The 19665-nt window shown below is 41.1% G+C and overlaps 1 protein-coding gene across 5 annotated transcripts in view; it reads left to right on the top strand.

Annotated features, from left to right (window-relative positions):
* Positions 1 to 13408, top strand: part of SESN1 (sestrin 1) — a 120935-nt gene extending 107527 nt beyond the window's left edge. For 3 of the 5 annotated variants that reach the window (XM_067546571.1, XM_067546574.1, XM_067546575.1), the window contains exons 2-10: positions 2017 to 2082; positions 3039 to 3239; positions 4151 to 4333; positions 6094 to 6336; positions 7548 to 7695; positions 9685 to 9797; positions 10073 to 10263; positions 10508 to 10652; positions 11966 to 13122. In XM_067546571.1, the coding sequence (XP_067402672.1) occupies positions 2017 to 2082; positions 3039 to 3239; positions 4151 to 4333; positions 6094 to 6336; positions 7548 to 7695; positions 9685 to 9797; positions 10073 to 10263; positions 10508 to 10652; positions 11966 to 12052 (1377 nt within the window). In that variant the 3' untranslated portion in view covers positions 12053 to 13122. Of the gene's footprint in view, positions 1 to 2016; positions 2083 to 3038; positions 3240 to 4150; positions 4334 to 6093; positions 6337 to 7547; positions 7696 to 9684; positions 9798 to 10072; positions 10264 to 10507; positions 10653 to 11965 lie in introns of all 5 variants that reach the window. The other 2 variants (XM_067546570.1, XM_067546573.1) reach the window with 2 other exon arrangements.
* Positions 13409 to 19665: the final 6257 nt, after the last annotated feature.

Here is a 19665-nt window from a genome sequence, read left to right as displayed (position 1 = left end):
AATAAATTAGTAAGTTTCTGAGTCTCAGGTTATAGAACTTTGAGGCTTTCTTCCTGTAATTGTTCTGGGAAGGGAAAAGATTAAAACTTAGTTGTCCAAGAATTAAATTAAGACTTTTCTCCTACTGTGTATGAGTTGGCAGCTAGGTTTGGAGACATCTGCTAAATTAAATGTTACATAAAGACCTTCCCACCCTCCCCCCATTGTCACTCGGATGTAAGATCTTTCTTTAATTTACCAATGTATAGTGACCAGGACAAGAAGTAGTTGGCCTCTGTGGAGTAAAATTCTTTTGAGGATATAAATTCAGCCCAACTCTGACACATATTGTATTACAGATTTAGTTGACAAGCGAAACATGTTTTTGAACCTTGTGACCTGCAATAGGAAAAGGCTCCATCACAAGCCTTACCCTTCCATGTAAGATTAGAAAATATTAATGGTAAGGGCAGCTTTTAGATCACCCTTTCCCCAAGTATAACTCAAGAAATGAAGGCATCGGATTTAAGAAATAAGAGGCACATTAGACAAATAGAATCTTGAGATCACAAATGGGTACCATGGACAAGGGTCAGTATTAATTCACGCTGCAGTCTGAAGATTGTTTGTAGCTCTTTTCTGTTAGGGAGAAGTTTGGGAACTGTAATTGGTGGATAAAGTTACTTCATTTTCCCAGACAAATCAGGACTATTATAAACAAGCCACAAATGCCAGCCTTGCTTATTATTGCTCTTTTTTTCTTGTATTTGGATGATATTTCTGTTTGTGTAAGTTCACTGCATATAAAAGAAAGTTTAGGCAGCAACTTATTTTAGATCAGTGGTTCTCAACCTTTCCAGACTACTGTACCCCTTTCAGGAGTCTAATTTATCTTGTGCAAGTTTCACTTCACTTAAAAACTAATTGCTTACATAAATCAGACATAAAAATACAAAAGTGTCACAGCACACTATTAATGAAGAATTGCTTTATTTCTCATTTTTACCATATAATTATAAAATAAATTAATTGGAATATAAATATTGTACTTGCATTTCAAAGTCATTGTCTGTGTTAAATTTTAGTTTTTATTGACTTCACTAGAGCTTTTCGTGTAGCCTGTTGTAAAACTAGGCAAATATCTAAATTAGTTGATGTACCCCCTGGAAGACCTCTGCGTACCCCCAGAGGTACGTATACCCCTGGTTGAGAATCACTGTTTTAGATAAGACCAGTTGACTTCTAGGAGCCCCATTCTCCCCTGAGACGGTCCAAGTAATTCCTATTGAAGCATGTGGTTGTTACCTGGACCCTGAGAGGATAACTAGGCCCCAGATTCACAGGTGCAACAGACTTAATATGAAGCCTCCTTCAGTTGAGAAGGTAGAATGAAAATAACCAATGATTGTGATATGGATAACTTTAATCTCTCAGTTATTGAGATAAGGTGTCTGGTGGTAGTCTTGTGGTAAACTGTTCTTTTTGAGGTTGGACAGAATTACCTGTCTTTCTCTCTGTCAACTTTAAACAGCTAATTAACTTCTCTTAAAAAGCAAGCAAACAAAAACTTCTTTGCAGATACCTTTAGCGATTCACACATATCTCTAAGGTTGAAAAAAACAATTAGGTTAAGGTTACAGCTGTTTCATTTCCTGACAGATGCACAGAGATTCGTATGCTGGTTTACTGCAGATGTGCAGACATGCATCAATCTCATTTTGCATCAGTGACACAATCACATGACTGGCTGCTATGTACTGAACTCCTTGTTCTGGACACTCTGCCAAGTACTTTATGCAAAATGAAGGTTTTCAGTGAAGCAGGTTTTATTGTTTTTAACCAAGAGCATTATGATATACTGTAAACAAGTATGGTTAGTTATGAAGCATGTGCAGAAAAATAACTGCATGTGTACAGAGTGTACCACTAAAACAAGCACAGCTCTGTTTGTTTGAATAGTGAATTTTTTTCCTTCCCTGAAACCACAGCTGAAATGTTTATAGCTGAAACCTGAGATGGTGTAATTTTCTTTTCTAGGAACTTGGAATTAGAATTCCTAGACCACTGGGACATGGACCAAGCAGATTCATCCCAGAGAAGGAGGTATGTTGTTTGCAAATACACAGTGAATTGATTGCTTTTAAGGAAAAGTCATTTAGGACTCACATGGTTTTAGAACAGCTGTTGTTTTGCAAAATACTTTGCACTCTGTTGATCGTAGTAAATCATTATGATACTGGCAATGGTTCTGCTAAATTAGAAAGCAGTAATAGCCATGTGGAATTCTGGAATTTTTATAGTTCTTTTACACAACTATATTTTACAAAAGAAATGCAGAATTGTTTTTTGTAATGATACTTGCTTGTCCTGTCCCTTCTGCAATATTCAAATGTGGGCTGGGTCCTCTTACTGGTCCACAAAGGTCCAGAGGAGCCTCTATCCCTTAATTCTGGTGATTGTTGTTGTTTTTTCTTATGAACGCTTACCAGTTCTTCAAATGAACAGACATTCAGCATTCCTTCAGCTCAAAGAGCCTGTGACTGACCTCTTTCAGTGCTGTTCCATTGGCAGGAGAGACTGGTGTAACAAAATAATTTATTGATGTGACTGTGGTCCATTTTCTGGGAAGTTTAAAATCTTAATCCTGGGTTTCCCACCATTGCCAGGTACCCAGGTAGCTCTTAACTTTTTTTTTTCTTAGCTAGCATTTATCCCTTTCATAGATACTATGATTACCCCTCACTACATTCAGCTTTGTTTGCTGCTGTCTTCCACAGTGGCTATGCTCTAAGAGTAGTGTGATTGACCCAGCTGAAGATACAAGTATTCTTATTGCCTAAATGCAATCTGAATTTCAGTGCTGCATCTGAAACGTCACATGCCCCTCATATTTTATTAAGTTTCTTTAGAAATCCTAGTTAATGTTAGATTCTCATTTAGTAGAATGGGTCTCCAAAACCTAATTGGGGCCTCTGAGAACTATGTGATATAAATATTTAATGATAATTTTGTTTGTGTTTTGGAAAACATTCCTAAAGCCCTCTCTTTAATTCAAACAGATTCTTCAAGTGGGAAATGAAGATGCCCAGATGCATACATTGTTTGCAGATTCTTTTGCTGTTTTGGGCCGTTTGGACAATATCACCTTAGTGATGGTTTTCCACCCGCAGTATCTAGAAAGCTTTCTGAAAACTCAGCATTATCTACTGCAGATGGATGGTCCATTGCCTCTTCATTACCGACACTACATAGGGATAATGGTATGTTGGAGTGCAGAGCAGCAATCAAAAATAGCCATTTTGGCAACTTTCTTTTTTACAACAGATCTTGGCTACATTTTGTTGTTTCAGCTCAGGGGAGGCCTTTCCACGTATGTTAGGGGAAATGCCAGAGTAATTACCTGGAGTATTTTATGGCGTATAGAACGCTATCTTTCTTTTCTTTTCCAAATACAGTTTTATGAGATCAGTGCTTATGGTCTAAATACTGATGCTTTCAGAAAGAATGGGAGGAGAAAAAGATAATCTTAGTGTCATACAAGTAGGAACATTATTTTGCCATCAGATTCCTGTGTACCTCAAACCTGTTTTTTTTAAGCCAGGTTTTTAACAGTCTGTGTCTTGCCCAGTACACTTCAATATAAATAACTTCACCATTCAGTCAATATTTCTGAATCTTCAGATTCCAACTAAATTTTCTGCTAAATCCCAGAATTGTGCCATAATTAACTGTAACAGGTGTCGATTGTAGTCTCCATTGTGCCAATGCAGCACTCTATGTCCATTTAAGTTATCTTGAAACTCTGAGCCTTATCTAAACGAGCAGTGGAAATTGTTATTCTTTGAATAAACCAGGTGTAATTACATTCCTTACTGGAAAAGTGCCAGGTTTTCTGGCTTGTACAGACAGAACTTTAGAATCAGTGTCCCACAAGCCAGTTTTATATTAGATTTTAAAGATGCAAAATCAAAACATTATTATGGTGAATATGAATGAAAAAGTGTTCAGTTTATATTCTTAAGAGGAATAATTGAAACCATCTACTGTGTTAATCATACATTGTTTTAATTTCAAATGTTGCAAACTTTTACATTGTAATGATGATTTGTGTCATTGCAAAGAGTTAATTTGCAAAGATTCTTCTGCATTATAATTTATTTCTTCCTTCTAGGCTGCAGCAAGACATCAGTGCTCCTACCTAGTTAACCTCCATGTTAACGACTTCCTTCATGTTGGAGGAGACCCCAAATGGCTGAATGGCCTAGAGAATGCACCTCACAAACTGCAAAATTTAGGAGAATTGAATAAAGTATTGGCTCATCGGCCATGGCTTATCACCAAAGACCATATTGAGGTTAGTGTTCGCTTGTGCAACACCCTAAGCATCCTTACTACACTAAATGCAATCTACATTTCTTGGGGATGAGGAGGAATCTTTTCTTTTTTTCTAGTTGTTTTATTTATAATTTAGATAACTATGATACTACAGGACACTTCGCAGCTGAAACCTTGTAATCGTTATGGAAATGGCGTATCACAAACTCTAAGTAATTACTGGTCTCATCTTACTAAGTAGAGTTCTTCTTCGGAAAGCCATTCTACTGGTACTTTGGAGGAACTTAATGTTAGTGTATCATAGTGTGACTCTGGCAGCCCTGAGATACAACCCTCACTAGGATGGATGTGTGCTACTTAAAATGTGATGGTATGTCACTGGAACGTAGCACCTGTGATTGTGCAGTTTCTACTTGGGGCTGTGTGGAACCTACTTTTAAAATGTCTGAGGCTCTGAGTGATTCCACTTGAGACTTAAAAGTAGAGTGTGCATGTTCAGATAAGTACCTTCTTAAAACAAAATTATTATACATTTCTCATGCACAGAGTATGTTCAGGATGGTGCTAAGGCATTAGAATAGAAGATCAGCACATTTTCAACTGAATTATTGAACTTATTGAACCTATTGTGTATTTTGAACCTAGAGATTCCTGTTTACTTATCTGTGCATTAAAATGTACACATTCCTCTTCTTATTCCATGACACTCAAACCTACGCAATTTTTAAAAGCAAATTTTATATATAAAAATAATAGAAGCACCTGAAGGATAATTCTGTCCTTCTAAAGCCATTCTCTGCCTCCCTGCCTGGCAGTTGCTGTTCAGAGCAGCTCTTCCTGCTGCTGCTGCTGCTTTTCTGTAACCAGAGGAAGGAGAAAAAAGTGTGCTACTTTCTCTAAGAACCATCTGCCAGGTGAGAAGGCAGAGACTGGCACTGCAGGGAGGGGAAGGAGCATACTCTTTGCAAAGGCCTAGAACCTCCCACTCATTCCTGTCTGAAGGGGAAGCTGGAGTTTAAAGCATCCTGTCAGCCACAGAGAAGTCCACCCACATGGAGCCACTGGGGATGATGGAGTCATGAACCGTTTCACCCCCAGACTTTCTTTAGGCAACTTATTTGCCAGGAACTGCCTGGGGCTTTCCAAGATTGCAGAGATGGGCTTAAAACTATGCAATTTCTGCATGCGTGTGCTGAATTTGAAGGTTTGAGTAGCAGCATTGTTTTACTCATGGTGTGAAATTGAAAATCAGCAGCCTTACTTTCATGGAAACCTGAAAGAAAAAGGAAGACACTTCAGCTGATCCAAGTGCTATTTTTTTGGCAAAAAAAAGTAATCTGCTAGTTGGCTTACTCATTTGACTCCATTACCACAACTCCCTCCTTTCTTCTGTCAATGGCCTATCAGTAATAAAACCAGCAATACAAGGATTGATTATGGCAATGTTATGGGATAGCAAGGGGAGTTAGTCACTTGAAATTAATATTATAATGCCAGTTGCCGCCTAACCTGTTTACCTGTATATTTGACCCCTAATCTCACTCTCTGTTTAGTCCTTTTTGAGAATAAGCTCTGCATTTGTCTGTGCAGCTTCTAGCTTACTGAGGGAAGGACATAACAAGAGAGCTTGAATTCTAGAAGAATGGCTTCTTCCTAGAGAACAGGTTATTGACTATTGCATAAAAAAGTGTGTGGGGCTAGGCTGATTAGGTTGATGAAGTTTCTGAGCCTCCAGTACAGTTTTTTTTTTTAAATCTTGTGTTGGTGTTTCTTTTAAAGCAACTTCTGAAGACAGAAGAGCATAGCTGGTCCCTGGCAGAGCTGATCCACGCAGTTGTTCTTCTTACACACTACCATTCACTTGCTTCTTTCACATTTGGCTGTGGAATCAGCCCAGAAATTCATTGTGAGGGTGGCCATACCTTCAAGCTCCCCTCTGTCAGCAACTATTGCATCTGTGATATTACAAATGGCAACCATGGAGTGGATGAAACTCATGTCAGCCCAGCCGGAAGCATTTCAGTAAGGATCTGTTACCATCTAGGAGTTTGAGCAAATAATCTCCTGTTCTAACAAGTTCATACTGTGGTTTTTCTGCATTAATCTAATAGGTGGATGAGATCTAGTTCTGCACTCCATTTCATCCAACGTTAGTGGCACGGTAGAGTGATTTACCCAGAATCTGGATGAAGTTGGATGAGGATTAGCTGGCTAAAGCTAAATTTAGATCAAACTGAAAAGATAGGCTGGGGGAAACAACCAAAAGTGCTCTCTGTGCCCTCAGTTGAGGGTATCTGCCTTCCATTTATCATTCCAGTTGGCAAACTGGGGGTTCAGTTGGTCCCTCAGTAGCTTCTGAACGTCCAGATAGCAGCAGTCGCCAATGTTCTTTTTCCATCTGGGCTTTGCTGGAGGATGGACACCTCTTCCTTTTATATGAGATCCAAATTCTATACCCCCAGGCCATTCAGAATCTTCCGACTACCTTTGTTAGGCGGTATGTCTTGCCCACTAGTGCTCCATGATCTGCAGTGGTTTCCAGCTGGTTACCATTTGCAGTTAAAAGTCAAAGATCATGATCTCAAGTTTGGGTGCTGGTTAACTCTTGAAGACCTTGATATCAACAGAAGACATCTGGTGGCAGGCATTTTCAGTGTGAGTTCCTGACTCTGGAACTGCCTTCTCACTGTCTTGATAAGAGTCTGGGTTTGGGGACCATAAGGGCACAATACAAGACACCTGTTAATCCAAGCTTTTCCTGAAAGAACAGGCGTACTCTGTGAGGTAGAGAGGAAATAGAGGACTAATAGGGCAAAGGTGGGAAAATTGAAGATGAGGATTTTATTTACTGTGGCCTGGGGGAGTTTTGTTTGGAATTCCTTTTTACTGTATATTGAGCCAATAAAATGTGTTTTTATTATTTGAACAGTACCCAGAGTCATAATTAAATTATTTATTTTGACTTATAATTTTATTTAAAAAGTGGGGGATTATATCTTTAATAAAATCACACCCGAGCTGTTAGATCCATATATCTTTACATAAGAGGAATTCTGGTCTTTCTAGAAAATAATTTATTTTAAAAAAATTAAAAAGATAAGATGCAAATCAAGGCCAGAGTATGAGCTTTAGCTTTAACTTTAAACTTTTTGGCTTGACAGTTTGTATCACAATTGTCATATTCTGGAATCTAGAGCAATAAAGTGTGTGCATGTATGTGTTTTAATTTTAAGACTACAGAATCTTTCTGTGAAGTTGAAGCACTGATGGAGAAAATGAAGCAGCTACAGGAGTGCAGAGATGAAGAGGAAGCCAGCCAAGAGGAGATGGCCACACGTTTTGAGAGAGAGAAGAGAGAAAGCATGTTTGTGTGTTGTTCAGGTAAAAAATACATACGTGGTGACTATTTTAGACTTAACTAAATGTGTTGGAGAAATCAAAATACTTTTTTTTTTTTTTTTTTTTGGTAGTCAGTAGATGTTGAAGTATTTTTGTTACATTATATCGCACTAATCAAAATTATTTAAAAAGGATTAAGGTTAGAGGAGTGTGATTAAAAAAATCCTTAAAAGCAAGGAGGTGCCAAGTTGTATGGCATCTCTTAAACATACCCATAATGTCCACTAACAAACTCCGTATCTTCACAAGGAACTTAATTTTGCCTCCAACAGGTAAGAAAATGCAACTCAGTTACTCTCCTACACAGTGTGATATAAAATGTAATTACCTCAGCAACAGTAGCAAATATTTAGCACTGATATGCACAACTGAATGTGGGGTGTATTAGTTTTTCAGGGAAATATGAGATTGTATTTACAGTCTACTACAAGCTTCATGTCATTCTGGGTTCTTCCATAGAAATTCTCTCCAAATTAAAATGGGGGTTGTAAGATCTAGAGCTCTGTTTCTCTGAGCTTTCGATCCACAAATATTTCACTTACTACCCTTCAGATTCTCAAAAAAGGTGAAGCAAGATGTTCGATACTTGTGGTTTTTCTATATATGAAAGAAACTGGATTTTTCCATCAAGGAATTGCACCTAGAGATCCATACTCTGCAGTTGTACTAGGCTGTACATATCCATAACCTTTAAAATTAGTTTAAAGAGGTTGCGTGTACTGTAAAGAGTGCAGAGATTGTCTGTAAGTGAAACCAGACTTATCCCACTGCTGCCTTTGTTGCTTACCCAGAGAAGAATTCTGATAAACAGAGGATAAATTTGTAGAGCCAATATCTTTGGATTAGTGGTTTGAATGTCTGTAAAGCACTGGTACACCGGGTGCTGTCACCATTCAGGTAACTGCACCAGAGTTCTCCCTCCATGGTTGCTTGAGTACACCCACTTTAGGCACCTGGCTCCTCAGCCATCACTTCTCTTGAGCGGAGACCCATGTCTCTCTCCCTCCTAATCAGGGATTTTCCAGGTTGCACCGTTCCCTGCCTGCAGCATGATATTCCCAGCAAGCCAGATTGCCTAAACAGGCCAATGTCTGTGCTTTGCCTTCTCTCTGAAGGCTATGAACAGCTGTACTACAAGTTACCCCACCATTCTTTCTGAGCAAGCACATTTATTCTTAAGGTGAAAGCATTACAAAGAAAATGTTAAAAGAACTTACACACATCTTATAAGCTTACCAGAGATCACCACAGCTGCAACCTCAGGCTGTGGTAGGTGTCAGTCCTTCAAACTGATAACTGGGTTTCCCTGTGGTTACAAGTTTGTAACTGAGTCAGATTTAGAACCAGAACTCAGGCTGGGCAGAACAAGTGTTTCTTTATACACCTTGGGCCTGTGGTAACAGGTAATCAGCAAACAAAGACACTCTCCTCAGGGTGTTGCTTCAAAAGTCTAGGTTTTTTCATAACAGGAATAGGGGAATTTGCATTCAACTCTCCCTAGATATTCCCCAAGAAAACCACTTAATGGTTTTTGTTAAGTCAGTTCTTGTTTGGCACATTGTTTGAACTTCTAAATCTCACATTGCACCCCCGTGAGAGGTTACAAACAGTCCTGGCCCACAATAATACAATGGACCCCAAAGATACGTTAAATTAATTCAGTAAGCTTTCCCAAGGATATTGGAGGAAATTGCCTTAGCTGTCACAGGTGCTACCATAAATTACTAACTTTCAGTTACTACTAGTTAACCCAGTTTTGCCAGAGTTCTCTGTATTAGGGTTGTTTCTTAAGGGGAAGGGAGCGAAGCGAGGGGGAGAGTAGAGTGGGAGGTGTTACTTTGACTTATTGTTCTGTTGAGAGGGAGAGAGAAAATCCATAATAGCTTCACAAATAAATGCTCTTCCGTTTTGGTTTTCTTGCTGGAATATGCCTAGATTAACTTGTGAAACTCCTACGGTTTACTTTAACAGAGGATGAGGAATCAGCACTGACAAGAGATGTATCTCGCCACTTTGAGGATACGAGCTATGGGTATAAAGACTTCTCCAGACATGGAATGCATGTGCCTACATTCCGTGTTCAGGTAACAGAAAAATGATCAGTAACTAGCATCAGAAAATGCACTGTACAATCAGTGTTTTACCAATTAGAACTAGTGACAGGTTTTGGTGAAAACTATTGCCAAGGGAACAAGAGAGCATTTTTTTAATTTTATTTTATTTTACAAATAAGCACTCTCATCTCAAGAGCAATACATTTATAGTGATTATAATTGATAAAAGAAATTGAAGTGCTAGACCTTAAATGTGCTTTTGTGAAATGTGTAGTGTCAGTCAGTCTTGCTTTCTTTATTTTAAGGACTATTCCTGGGAGGACCATGGCTATTCCTTGGTTAATCGTCTTTACCCAGATGTGGGGCAGCTAATTGATGAGAAGTTTCATATTGCTTACAATCTGACTTACAATACAATGGCCATGCACAAAGATGTGGATACCTCCATGCTTAGACGTGCAATTTGGAACTATATCCATTGTATGTTTGGAATAAGGTTGGTCATGTCATCTTTCTTATTTGCTACTATCTCACTTTTTTTTCCTGATGGAAGGAAAGCCATTTAATGCAGGAGCAAGGCTCTACTTAAGTGGGTTAGAGATAAAGATTTCTAGAAAGTAAGGCTCTGTTCACAGCTGGGGTAACTAATTTTGTACAGTAGTTTGAAACATACTTTCATTTTCCTGTCCCACAATCCTAGTATTTCACTTAGAAACTATCTTCCTTTCACTTCTGAACAGATATGATGATTATGACTATGGTGAAATTAATCAGTTGTTGGACCGCAGCTTTAAAGTTTACATCAAAAATGTGGTTTGCACGCCTGAAAAAACCACAAAAAGAATGTATGATAGCTTCTGGAGGCAGTTCAAACACTCTGAGAAGGTACAGTCTTGAATGTATTATGCTCAGTAGATTTGGTAGCCATGCTAGTGGCCACAATGTGCTACAATTATAATGTTAAATGCTATGATAATCAGAGAATCGTTGTGCTTCAGTGATATTATTTAGATCTTACTTCTATTGAATAAATATCATAATGAATTTGTTGAATACGCTTTCCAATAAGCATAACTTGTGTAGAGGGAAATAGATAAGTTGCTAAACTACTTATCAGTACACACAATTTAGTTAACATGACGCTTCTCAATTGGCCCTAGAGGAAATCGATTCCATGGCACATCATGACAAGGGACTACCTGTGGCCTATCCCTAGCATTATGGTCCGTGCCCCAGAAGGCAGTGGTATGGGACCGTCTTTTGCCCTAGGAGCAGCAGCAGCAGCCCCTCACGCCCCACCAGAAAAGTACATGTCCCTTATGCAGATAAATCCCAGCTGCTGTGAGAGTCAGGTTCCCTGTGGCCTTCTGCATCCACAAAGTTCTCTCTTATGGTGGTGTTGGGAAGTATTTTCCCTTAAGCAGCAGATCTTCAGGTTAGCAGCCATTGACGCTTATGGTGTCATTTACACCTGTCAGCACTATTTGAGTCTGTCTGCTGGTTCACACAGATATTAATTATACACAGTTGTTGTCTTCAAGCTTTTGTTTACAACCATGGGGCCAAGAAACCTTTTTTAAAATTGAAAGCTTACATTTTGTTATTATAATGTAACTCTGATCTGGGGCCCTAGGCCTATAGTGCCTGTTCCTTAGGCCTGATCTACACCTACCATTTAGGTCTACCTACCTACATCACACGGGGCTGTGAAGAATTTCATGCCTTGTGTGACTTAGTTAGGTCGACCTAATCCCAACTGTAAATGCACCTAAATTGATGGAACAACTTTTCTGTCAACCTAGTTATCACCTCTCAGAGAGGTGGATTTGCTACAGCGATGGAAAAACCCCTTTTGGTGCTGTAATGTCTATACTACAGTGGCATTGTTGCAGAGCTGCAGCTGTGCTGCTGCACTACTTGTAGTATAGCCATACCTTTAATTCAGCCCTGCTCTTACCAAAATAGAGAGTAATGTATGGTAGCATCAGACCTACCACACATACTGCTTCTTTCATGCCACCCCATTCCTGCTTTTTAGCTTGCTTCCTTCCCAAAAACCCTTTGAAAATGTTTAAAAGCTGCCCTGCACCTACAGCACCACAGCATTTGTTGGACATCCTTTCCCTCCAACAAGCTCTTTGGCAGGGAGAGAGCTATCTGTATCTGTGACTTAACTTTGCGTTTTTGTTTTTTTTAAGGTTCATGTTAATTTGCTTCTTATAGAAGCTCGGATGCAAGCTGAACTACTTTATGCTCTGAGAGCTATTACTCATTATATGACCTGATACCTTTGGCTGACTAACGATGATGGAATGTTCAGCGGATACAGTCTATAGAGGAAAACGACTAAGCACCAGGCCCAATGGTAGCTAAAATAAAGAGACTTCTCCCATAACTCCTTTAGTTTCAGCCATTTCGTTGTTGGACTATCACTGCTGCCCCTGAGCAGTGACTGCTTGGCAGTTGAAAGGATGGAGTTGTGCAAAAGTGCTGCCTGTTCACTGTATTGGGCTTTAGACAGCACAGGAAATGATGACTTGTGGCAATACAGTAGATGATAAATACGTAAGTTTTGTATTAAAGTAAATACAACAGGAGCTGGAGCATAAGAAGAACTTGCAAAACTTGATGACTGACTCCTGCTTTTGATAGAACTTTAGAAAATCCTGGTGCTGGTGGAATGAACTGAGACTGACTGTTCCTTTTAAGCTATAAATGAAAGTGAGCACTGCGATAATCTGAGCCTACATTGTGTGTGGTTTTAAAAAAAACATGCCTCCTTGTTTAGCATCTTTTTTAAAAATCAGAACTAATTTTCTTCAGGACATACTGACAATATTGAAAGTAACAGATTTCTTACTGTAGTATCGCCTTAAAGAAAACATGCTGTAGGACAATGTGTTCAGAATCCTTCAGTGGAATCCAAAGTGCAATGGTCTTCCTGCAGGGAGGGAAAGGGAAATTCAGTCCTCAAAGTTATTGATGAGTGTCTAACTACATGATATGCTGAATAGCCCCTTAACCTGGTTTCCAAGGATGACCATTTTCTGTCACTGATGCCCACTTCTTTGTTGTCCTGCATTTTTTGTTTCTAGGAGCTAGCTAAGATATGGGAATGTTACACTGACTGTTTGGCAGTCTAGAGTGACACAAGCCCAATGCTGGTCTTAATGATTTTGCAGCTGCTTAAATAACTAAGCTAAACAACAACTATTTTTTAGTAAATCAAAACATGAAAATGCTTATGTTCAATATACAGTTGGTTTCAGAGAATACGTGAAACATTTTATGAGTGTGAATTGCTTTGGAAATCAGTCAGTATTACTGGTCTTTTTAAATAAAGGATAGCAACTTTTTTTTTATCTGTTCTTCATTTTACACTATCTTGTTGCTTTAAATTATTTACCCATCTACTCCAATATCCAATACACTTAAGGATCAAAATCTTTGAGAGACAGCTGAGCAGATCTACTATATAACTTGTGAAGCTCACAGAATCTCTTTCCTACTAATTAGTCATAATTATATTAATTATGTAATTATTTATAATTGATAAGATTGAGGGAGATGATTAATTTTAGAAAAAAATGTGGCGGTAGTACTGAATACAAGATTCACTTGAGTAAACATTTTATCTTTTTTGTCAGCTTGCTTGCTCAGGCCCATTCCAGCAAATTCCTTCGTTCCCTCCTTGACTCTGCTCCCCTCTTGACATATGAGAAGAGATTTTCCAACCTGACTATCTTAAACTGCCAGCTCCCTACGTGTTTCCAAAAGAATTAAGCCCAAAGGTACAAAATACTAGTGCCCTTCAGTGAGTCTAGTCCCAGAAATTGTGTTGTAACTACCAATTAGTCAAAGAAACCTTCCATGGGCTAGAACAAGTTAAAAACAAGAGTTAGTTTGGGTGAGGATAGAAAAGACATTTGTTAATCAATTAAACCATTCTTCATTTAGTACAGTGTTTCTCAACCTTTTAAGTAGCAAGTACCCCAACACCCACTTTTCCACAGAATTTTATATTTACAGACTAACGTGAGCCATATGTTGGAAGAAGGGCTGAGTATATAAGGCTGTGATATGACAGATGTCAGATCTAGTGTGAGTAGGATTGCCACTTTTACACCAAGGATGCACAACTCAAATATGTACCTGGGCTAGAGATGATGTTGGCCAAAGCTAGGAGGCTTTGAACGGCATGCCAATGCTGGGGAACATAAAGCGCCGTGCCAAATTTTTTGCCATAGATTTGAGAGGAGGAAGGGGTGAGAGAGAGACAGGGAAGGAGGGCAGGAGAGAGAGGAAAAAGAGGGTAACTGGTAAAATCTGGGGCTGTCATAGTTGTCAATTTCACTGCTCAGCTAGAACAGTAAAATTGACAAGTTTTCTGGGTATTGGGGGTGGAGCCAGGGAGGGGGGCTGCCACCTGGGTAAGTTACAGATGGCTGCTGCCTGGCTGCCATCCCGGGAGGTGGGCGATTGCCACCCAATCCGAGCTAGGGCAGAGAAGGCTTCCACGCCAGCTGGGACCCAGGGATGTGGGCAGGCGGCTGCTGCCCGGCTTCAAGCCAGGGCGCTGGAGGCTGTCCCTTGGCTTGGAGCCAGGGCACATGTGGCTGCCACTCAGCTGCGAGCCCAGCTCATTGGACACAGGAGGCTGCCACGGGGCTCCCACCTGGGAGCTGGGTCCCAGCGGGAAGCAGGTGGCTGCTGCTCGCGTCCCAGCTGGGAGCTGTGACTGGGCAGGAAGCAGGGGCTGCCGCCCACCTTCTCCAGAAGCTGGGGGCTGCCACCTGGTGGGAAGCAGGCTGCTGCTGCCAGGCTTCCCCAGAAGTCAGCAGCTGCCACCTGCCTCCCCTTCATTCTGTTTTTTCCCCAGGTACCCCCTGCCTGTGTCTCTAATACCCCCAGGGGTACGCGTGCCACAGGTAGAGAAACTATTCTTCAGAGACATACATGGTGAGTCAAGAGTTTACTAAATCATAATTTACCAAATGCTGTCAGGTTTAGAAAGTCCCCACTATCTATAGTACTGTATGTAAAACAGTAATGTCAAACTCTTCTTGGACATGTTCCTGCAACTTATAATAGTACTTACCACACATAGGTAGTGTTCTACAAATATTACCTACCTAATAGGACTTCAGTAACTCAGTCATAAGTTATGTGTCTACTTCAAGAGTGGGTAGGTGAGGTTCTGTGGCCTGCAATGTGCAGGAGGTCAGACTACATGATCATGATGGTCCCTTCTGGCCTCTAAGTCTAGGACTCTGAGTCTGTATATAATTACTGTGCTGTGTACCTATCGAAAGATAGACAGACACTAACAGAAAATGGATTTCAGCTATTCACCAAAGAAATGGTTTGATATTAATTACTGTAGACGTGTTCCACACACATGCTTATTTTATTCTCTGATTTATCCCATTAATTAAATGATACTTGGATTTCAGTTGAAAACTCAAGCCTATTTTAGTGGAGTAGGAATATTCTGGAAATAGCTTAGATGCTACAGCTCAAAAAGCTAAAATATGGTGTGAGGGAGAGATTAATAAACTGTCACAAAATTGTAACTAACAGGAAGCATCTGCTATTTCCTCTCAACAAGATTTTGATGTTCCAAAACCCATATAATAAGAACTTGGCTTTAAAGAGCAATTCCTAAAATTCAGCTTTAACTGTGTCTAACTCCAGACAGCAGTAAAGACAAAGGGGATACTCCTGCTCTGAAAAATTAAGGTACAGTGGTGCACAGAAAGCTGCACTCTTCCTATTGCAAACAAAGGCAGATAAATCTAACAGGTACTGTTCCCCACTGCCCAAAGACACTCCGGAATATTATTGAAGGATCAAACAGTCTCTCTCTCTCTCCCAACCTTTCATACACATTTTCAAGCATTACCCCACACTGCATTGTTTTATATGCTGGTTATGATACCATCAAGCTTCTTGTCCTTAATATTCAAGCAGACAGTAAAGGGAGATAAAACAAAGAACTTTTCATTCTAGCCTGATGCAAGAAGTAATTACCTTAAACCGTGGTTCTTTGATGTGCTGTCAATCAGTGTTCCATGGATGGTGCACGCAGACCCCATGCACCTGAGTTTGGATTCTTTTGGCTAGCAATGTTGGTTGGGGAGTCAGTCCTATGCCCTGAATGTCCTTGTGCCTGTGATTGCGGGCATATAGGACAGGGCAACCCCAGTTGCTCCTCAGTTCCTTTGCCAATATATGTTCAACACTAGTGGGGAAGGAGGGTGGGTCATGGAAAATATATATGGGGACAACACAAAGAATTGCAGTTACTATAAGGTAAGTAACTTTCTTTAAGTGCTTGTCCCTATATATTCCACTGTTGGTGATTCACAAGCAGTGACCTAGATCATGAGGCGAGTGACAGGAGTCTGCCTAAACAATGAATGTGAGGCAACCCTACCAAAGTAGCATCAGATCTTGGGTACTGAGTAACACTGGGTTAAACATATGCATTGACCTCCCCCCCACCCCCACCAGGTGGCTGCCCTATGCGTCTTTAGTATTGAATCACTTCTCTAAGAAGCTACAGAAGTTGTCTGAACTCAGAGTGAGCTGTAACTCTCATTGATGTGAAATAGCCAACTTAAACTTACCACAGTTTAATACATGTGGAAATCCAGTTAGAGAATCAGTGTTAATATGGCCTGACCTTTTACCCTATCCTCGTAAACTACAAGTAATCTGGGAGATACCATATATGGCTTAGTTTGAGTTAGGTACAAAAAGCATCCTGAGAACATCAAGGTGGTGAAGTTTTTTGGAATGTGGCTTTAGGAAAAACAGACAGGTGTGTGGTTAAGATGGAGACTACTTTTGGTAAGAACTTCAGATGAGATCTAAGGTTACTCAATGGACTTGGAGAGTGAACATCGAGGAGGCTTGGAGCTAAGGGATCAAAAATGCATCACATAGCTCTGTGACTCTGCCCTCCCCTGGAGCAAACTTTTTGACACTTGTTTTCTTTGGTGGCAAACACTTCTATGGTTGAATGACCCCACCTGATGAATGAATGCCTTGGATAAGACATTTACTGACCACACACGTCATTTGTAAACTCTCGCCTGAGCTGATCTGGCAGCACATTCTACAACACTGGTTAAGTGTATAGCTATTGGAGTGATTTTGTGATGGAGAGATAGGCTCATAGTTTCCTGATAGAGGTAGATCTTGCGCCTCCTTGTTTTTTGTACAAAAGATGGCTGTGATTTGAATGGTCATTCCCTTTAGAACTGGGAGGAAAACTGCATACCTAATGATGGCCCTTAGCCCCAAGATAATTATGTGAAGGCAGGCTTCTTGAGATGTCCACATCCCATATGTTTGAAGATTATCTATGGGGGCTCCCCATCCTATTGTGTAGGTATCTGTCACCAGAGTCTTTGATGGTAGTGATGGAGAGAAGGATACTCCCTTGTAAAGTTTCAGAGGGTCTTTCCACTAGTTTAATGATGAAAGGACTTCTGGTGGGGATACTCAATGTCATCCACAGTTGATGTCTAGTTAGCTAACAGACTTCAACCACCACTACATTTAGCAAAGGTGAAATCTGGCATGCTGAGTTATATATGTGCAGGAGGCCCTGTGCCCCAGAAGTTTGAGACAAATTCTTAAAGGTATTTTGGGATGAACTTGCAGGTAGTTGGTCAGATCTACTATGGCTTGGAATTTTTGTATGAGGAGACAAGTTATTGCTGTTATAGAGTCCAAAACTGTCCCTACAAGCTCCATCTTATGAGTAGGAGCTAGTACTGACTTCTTTGTTTACTTTTAGTCCTAGAGAAGTATGGAGTTGCAGGGTCTGTTACTTGTTGCTGAGACTTCCCATGAATAAGACAGCTGTTTAAGTACAGATAAAACTTGGAGTCTTTCTTTTGGGATTCTTTCCTTAGGGATTCCTGGTGACTACAGCCAAGATCTCCACATGGCAACTGAGGACTATCTCTGGATCAAGAAGCTGTGTTAGCAGCATCAAGGGCTACGTGGAGGGATGTATGTGCCACAAACAGACCTTTGAAAACTAAGGCCTTAAACGCCTCTCTGTTACTGTGAATTGAGAGATGGAATCCCAATTTAAATAATTGTACTCAATAATTCTCATTTGGAGATTTCATGTTGAATAATTTTTCTTGACACATCTGGTTGTAGGTCCTTGTCTCGTCATGTTGCTTTCTGCTGACTTGCTAGACCTTTCATTAGCTGCTCCAACAACTAAAGGTTCAGGGATGGTGTGTATAAAATTGCTCAAAGCCCTCAGAAAGCATTTGATAGTAGCAGTCATTCTTTTTGATGTTGGTGCCAAACAACCAACATGTCTGCCAAAGCAAGTTAACTGGCTCTAAAAGCCCCTTATCAGTGGGCATCACAAGATGTCCAGGAGCTTGTATGATTTTTCCTAAACCACGTCTACTGGACTCTCCATGAGCAATCCTGCCCATGGGCACCAGGGTTGTATAATTTTTGGTGGTGCCAGCTGGCAGCAGCTCCTGGCCAGGGCGCTGGGCCCACATCACTAGGGAGAGGGGGTGGAGCTGGGAGGGGGAAGTGGCCACTGTGCAATGCTGTATGGGGCCAGGAACAGCTCCTGGTCAGGAAAATTGGGCCCAGCTGGGAGAGAGGTGGGGGAAGGGCCGGGGCCAAGAGGGAAGAGCAGTTGGTGCTGTGCTGCTGGGGGTGGAGCCGGCGCTGAAGCAGCAGCAGCTCTGAGTCCTGGCCAGCCAATGAGTGTGTCTAGGGGAGGAAGGCAGAACGGCCGAGCTGCCCTGGGCGTTGCTGCGCCCTGCACCTGCAAGGCCCAGCACCACTGGATGTTCCACGGCCGGCCCCCCAGCAGTCCAGAAATATTGGTGGAGCCGGATCCACTAACTTCAATATGAGTGGAGCCCGGGCACCACAAGCCCATATAACTCGCCGCCTATGATCCTACCCAGCAAGTCCTGAAACACTTTGTGGTCATTTAAAGTTGAAATAGATGAGATGGACATCACAGCCTCATGAGGGGATATCCATCCTCCACCTATGACCAGTCTGTTTGGTTGAGAGTGGGGCAGATTGGGCTAGATATACTGTCACTTTGTGAGGTGCTGGGGAAGGGAAACAAGCCCTGAATTAGGATGCAGATGCTGGCCTTCTAGTCTGATGAATTTCCCTCCACTAGGGAGTTAGGTGGGGGATAGGAAAAAAGAGTCAGAATCCTTAAGGGAGAGGTAGTGCTTCTTAGCTTCCCTTTTGCAGGTTGGTGGAATAGCATCTTCCATACCACCTTAGCCAGATGTAAGAGAGCTTCATTAATAGATAGTGCCGCTCTGGAGGTGTTGTCCACTGCAAAATATCTAGCAGCTTGTGTTGCAGATCTCTCAACTAACTGTTCTATCTTCGAGTGATTGTCATATCCATTCCAATATAGGTGAGTGCACGCCCCGTGCACTAGTTCCCAGAACTTTTTTCCCCTTAGCAAGCCCCGTAGGAGAATCAGTGAGGAGAGGTTTCAATGCTGAAAGAAGTTCTGTACCTGGTAACAGGGACTCCTGTTCATCTGATACCAAGGTCCTTTGAGTATCAGAACTCCTGTGGTACCAAAAAGGATGCCATAGCTGAGGTCACTGTAGTTGGAGCAATGGTAACAACGATGATGGGCGTACTGCAGGCGTTGTAGATGTCAGGCACTGATGCTCCCTCAGTACCAAGGGTACCACTTGTACAGGCACCCCCAGCTGAGCTGCCTGCATCGGTAGTGATGGCTGAGTTAAGGTCGTGATGGCACCAATGGCTGAGTGGAGTGCTTTGGCATCGATGGCAGGACCAAACTCAATGGTACCCTGTCCTTAGTCTCCTTATCAGTGGAGGATAGAGACGTTCTATCAGA

The sequence above is a fragment of the Emydura macquarii genome, unplaced genomic scaffold, assembly GCF_026122565.2.
Source record: "Emydura macquarii macquarii isolate MOO-44397 ecotype Brisbane River unplaced genomic scaffold, CSIRO-AGI_Emac_v2 contig_1146, whole genome shotgun sequence".
In the NCBI taxonomy this organism is placed as follows: Eukaryota; Metazoa; Chordata; order Testudines; family Chelidae; genus Emydura; species Emydura macquarii.
The sequence above is the reverse complement of the archived record's forward strand: the minus strand, read 5'-3'. Positions and strand labels throughout refer to the sequence as shown.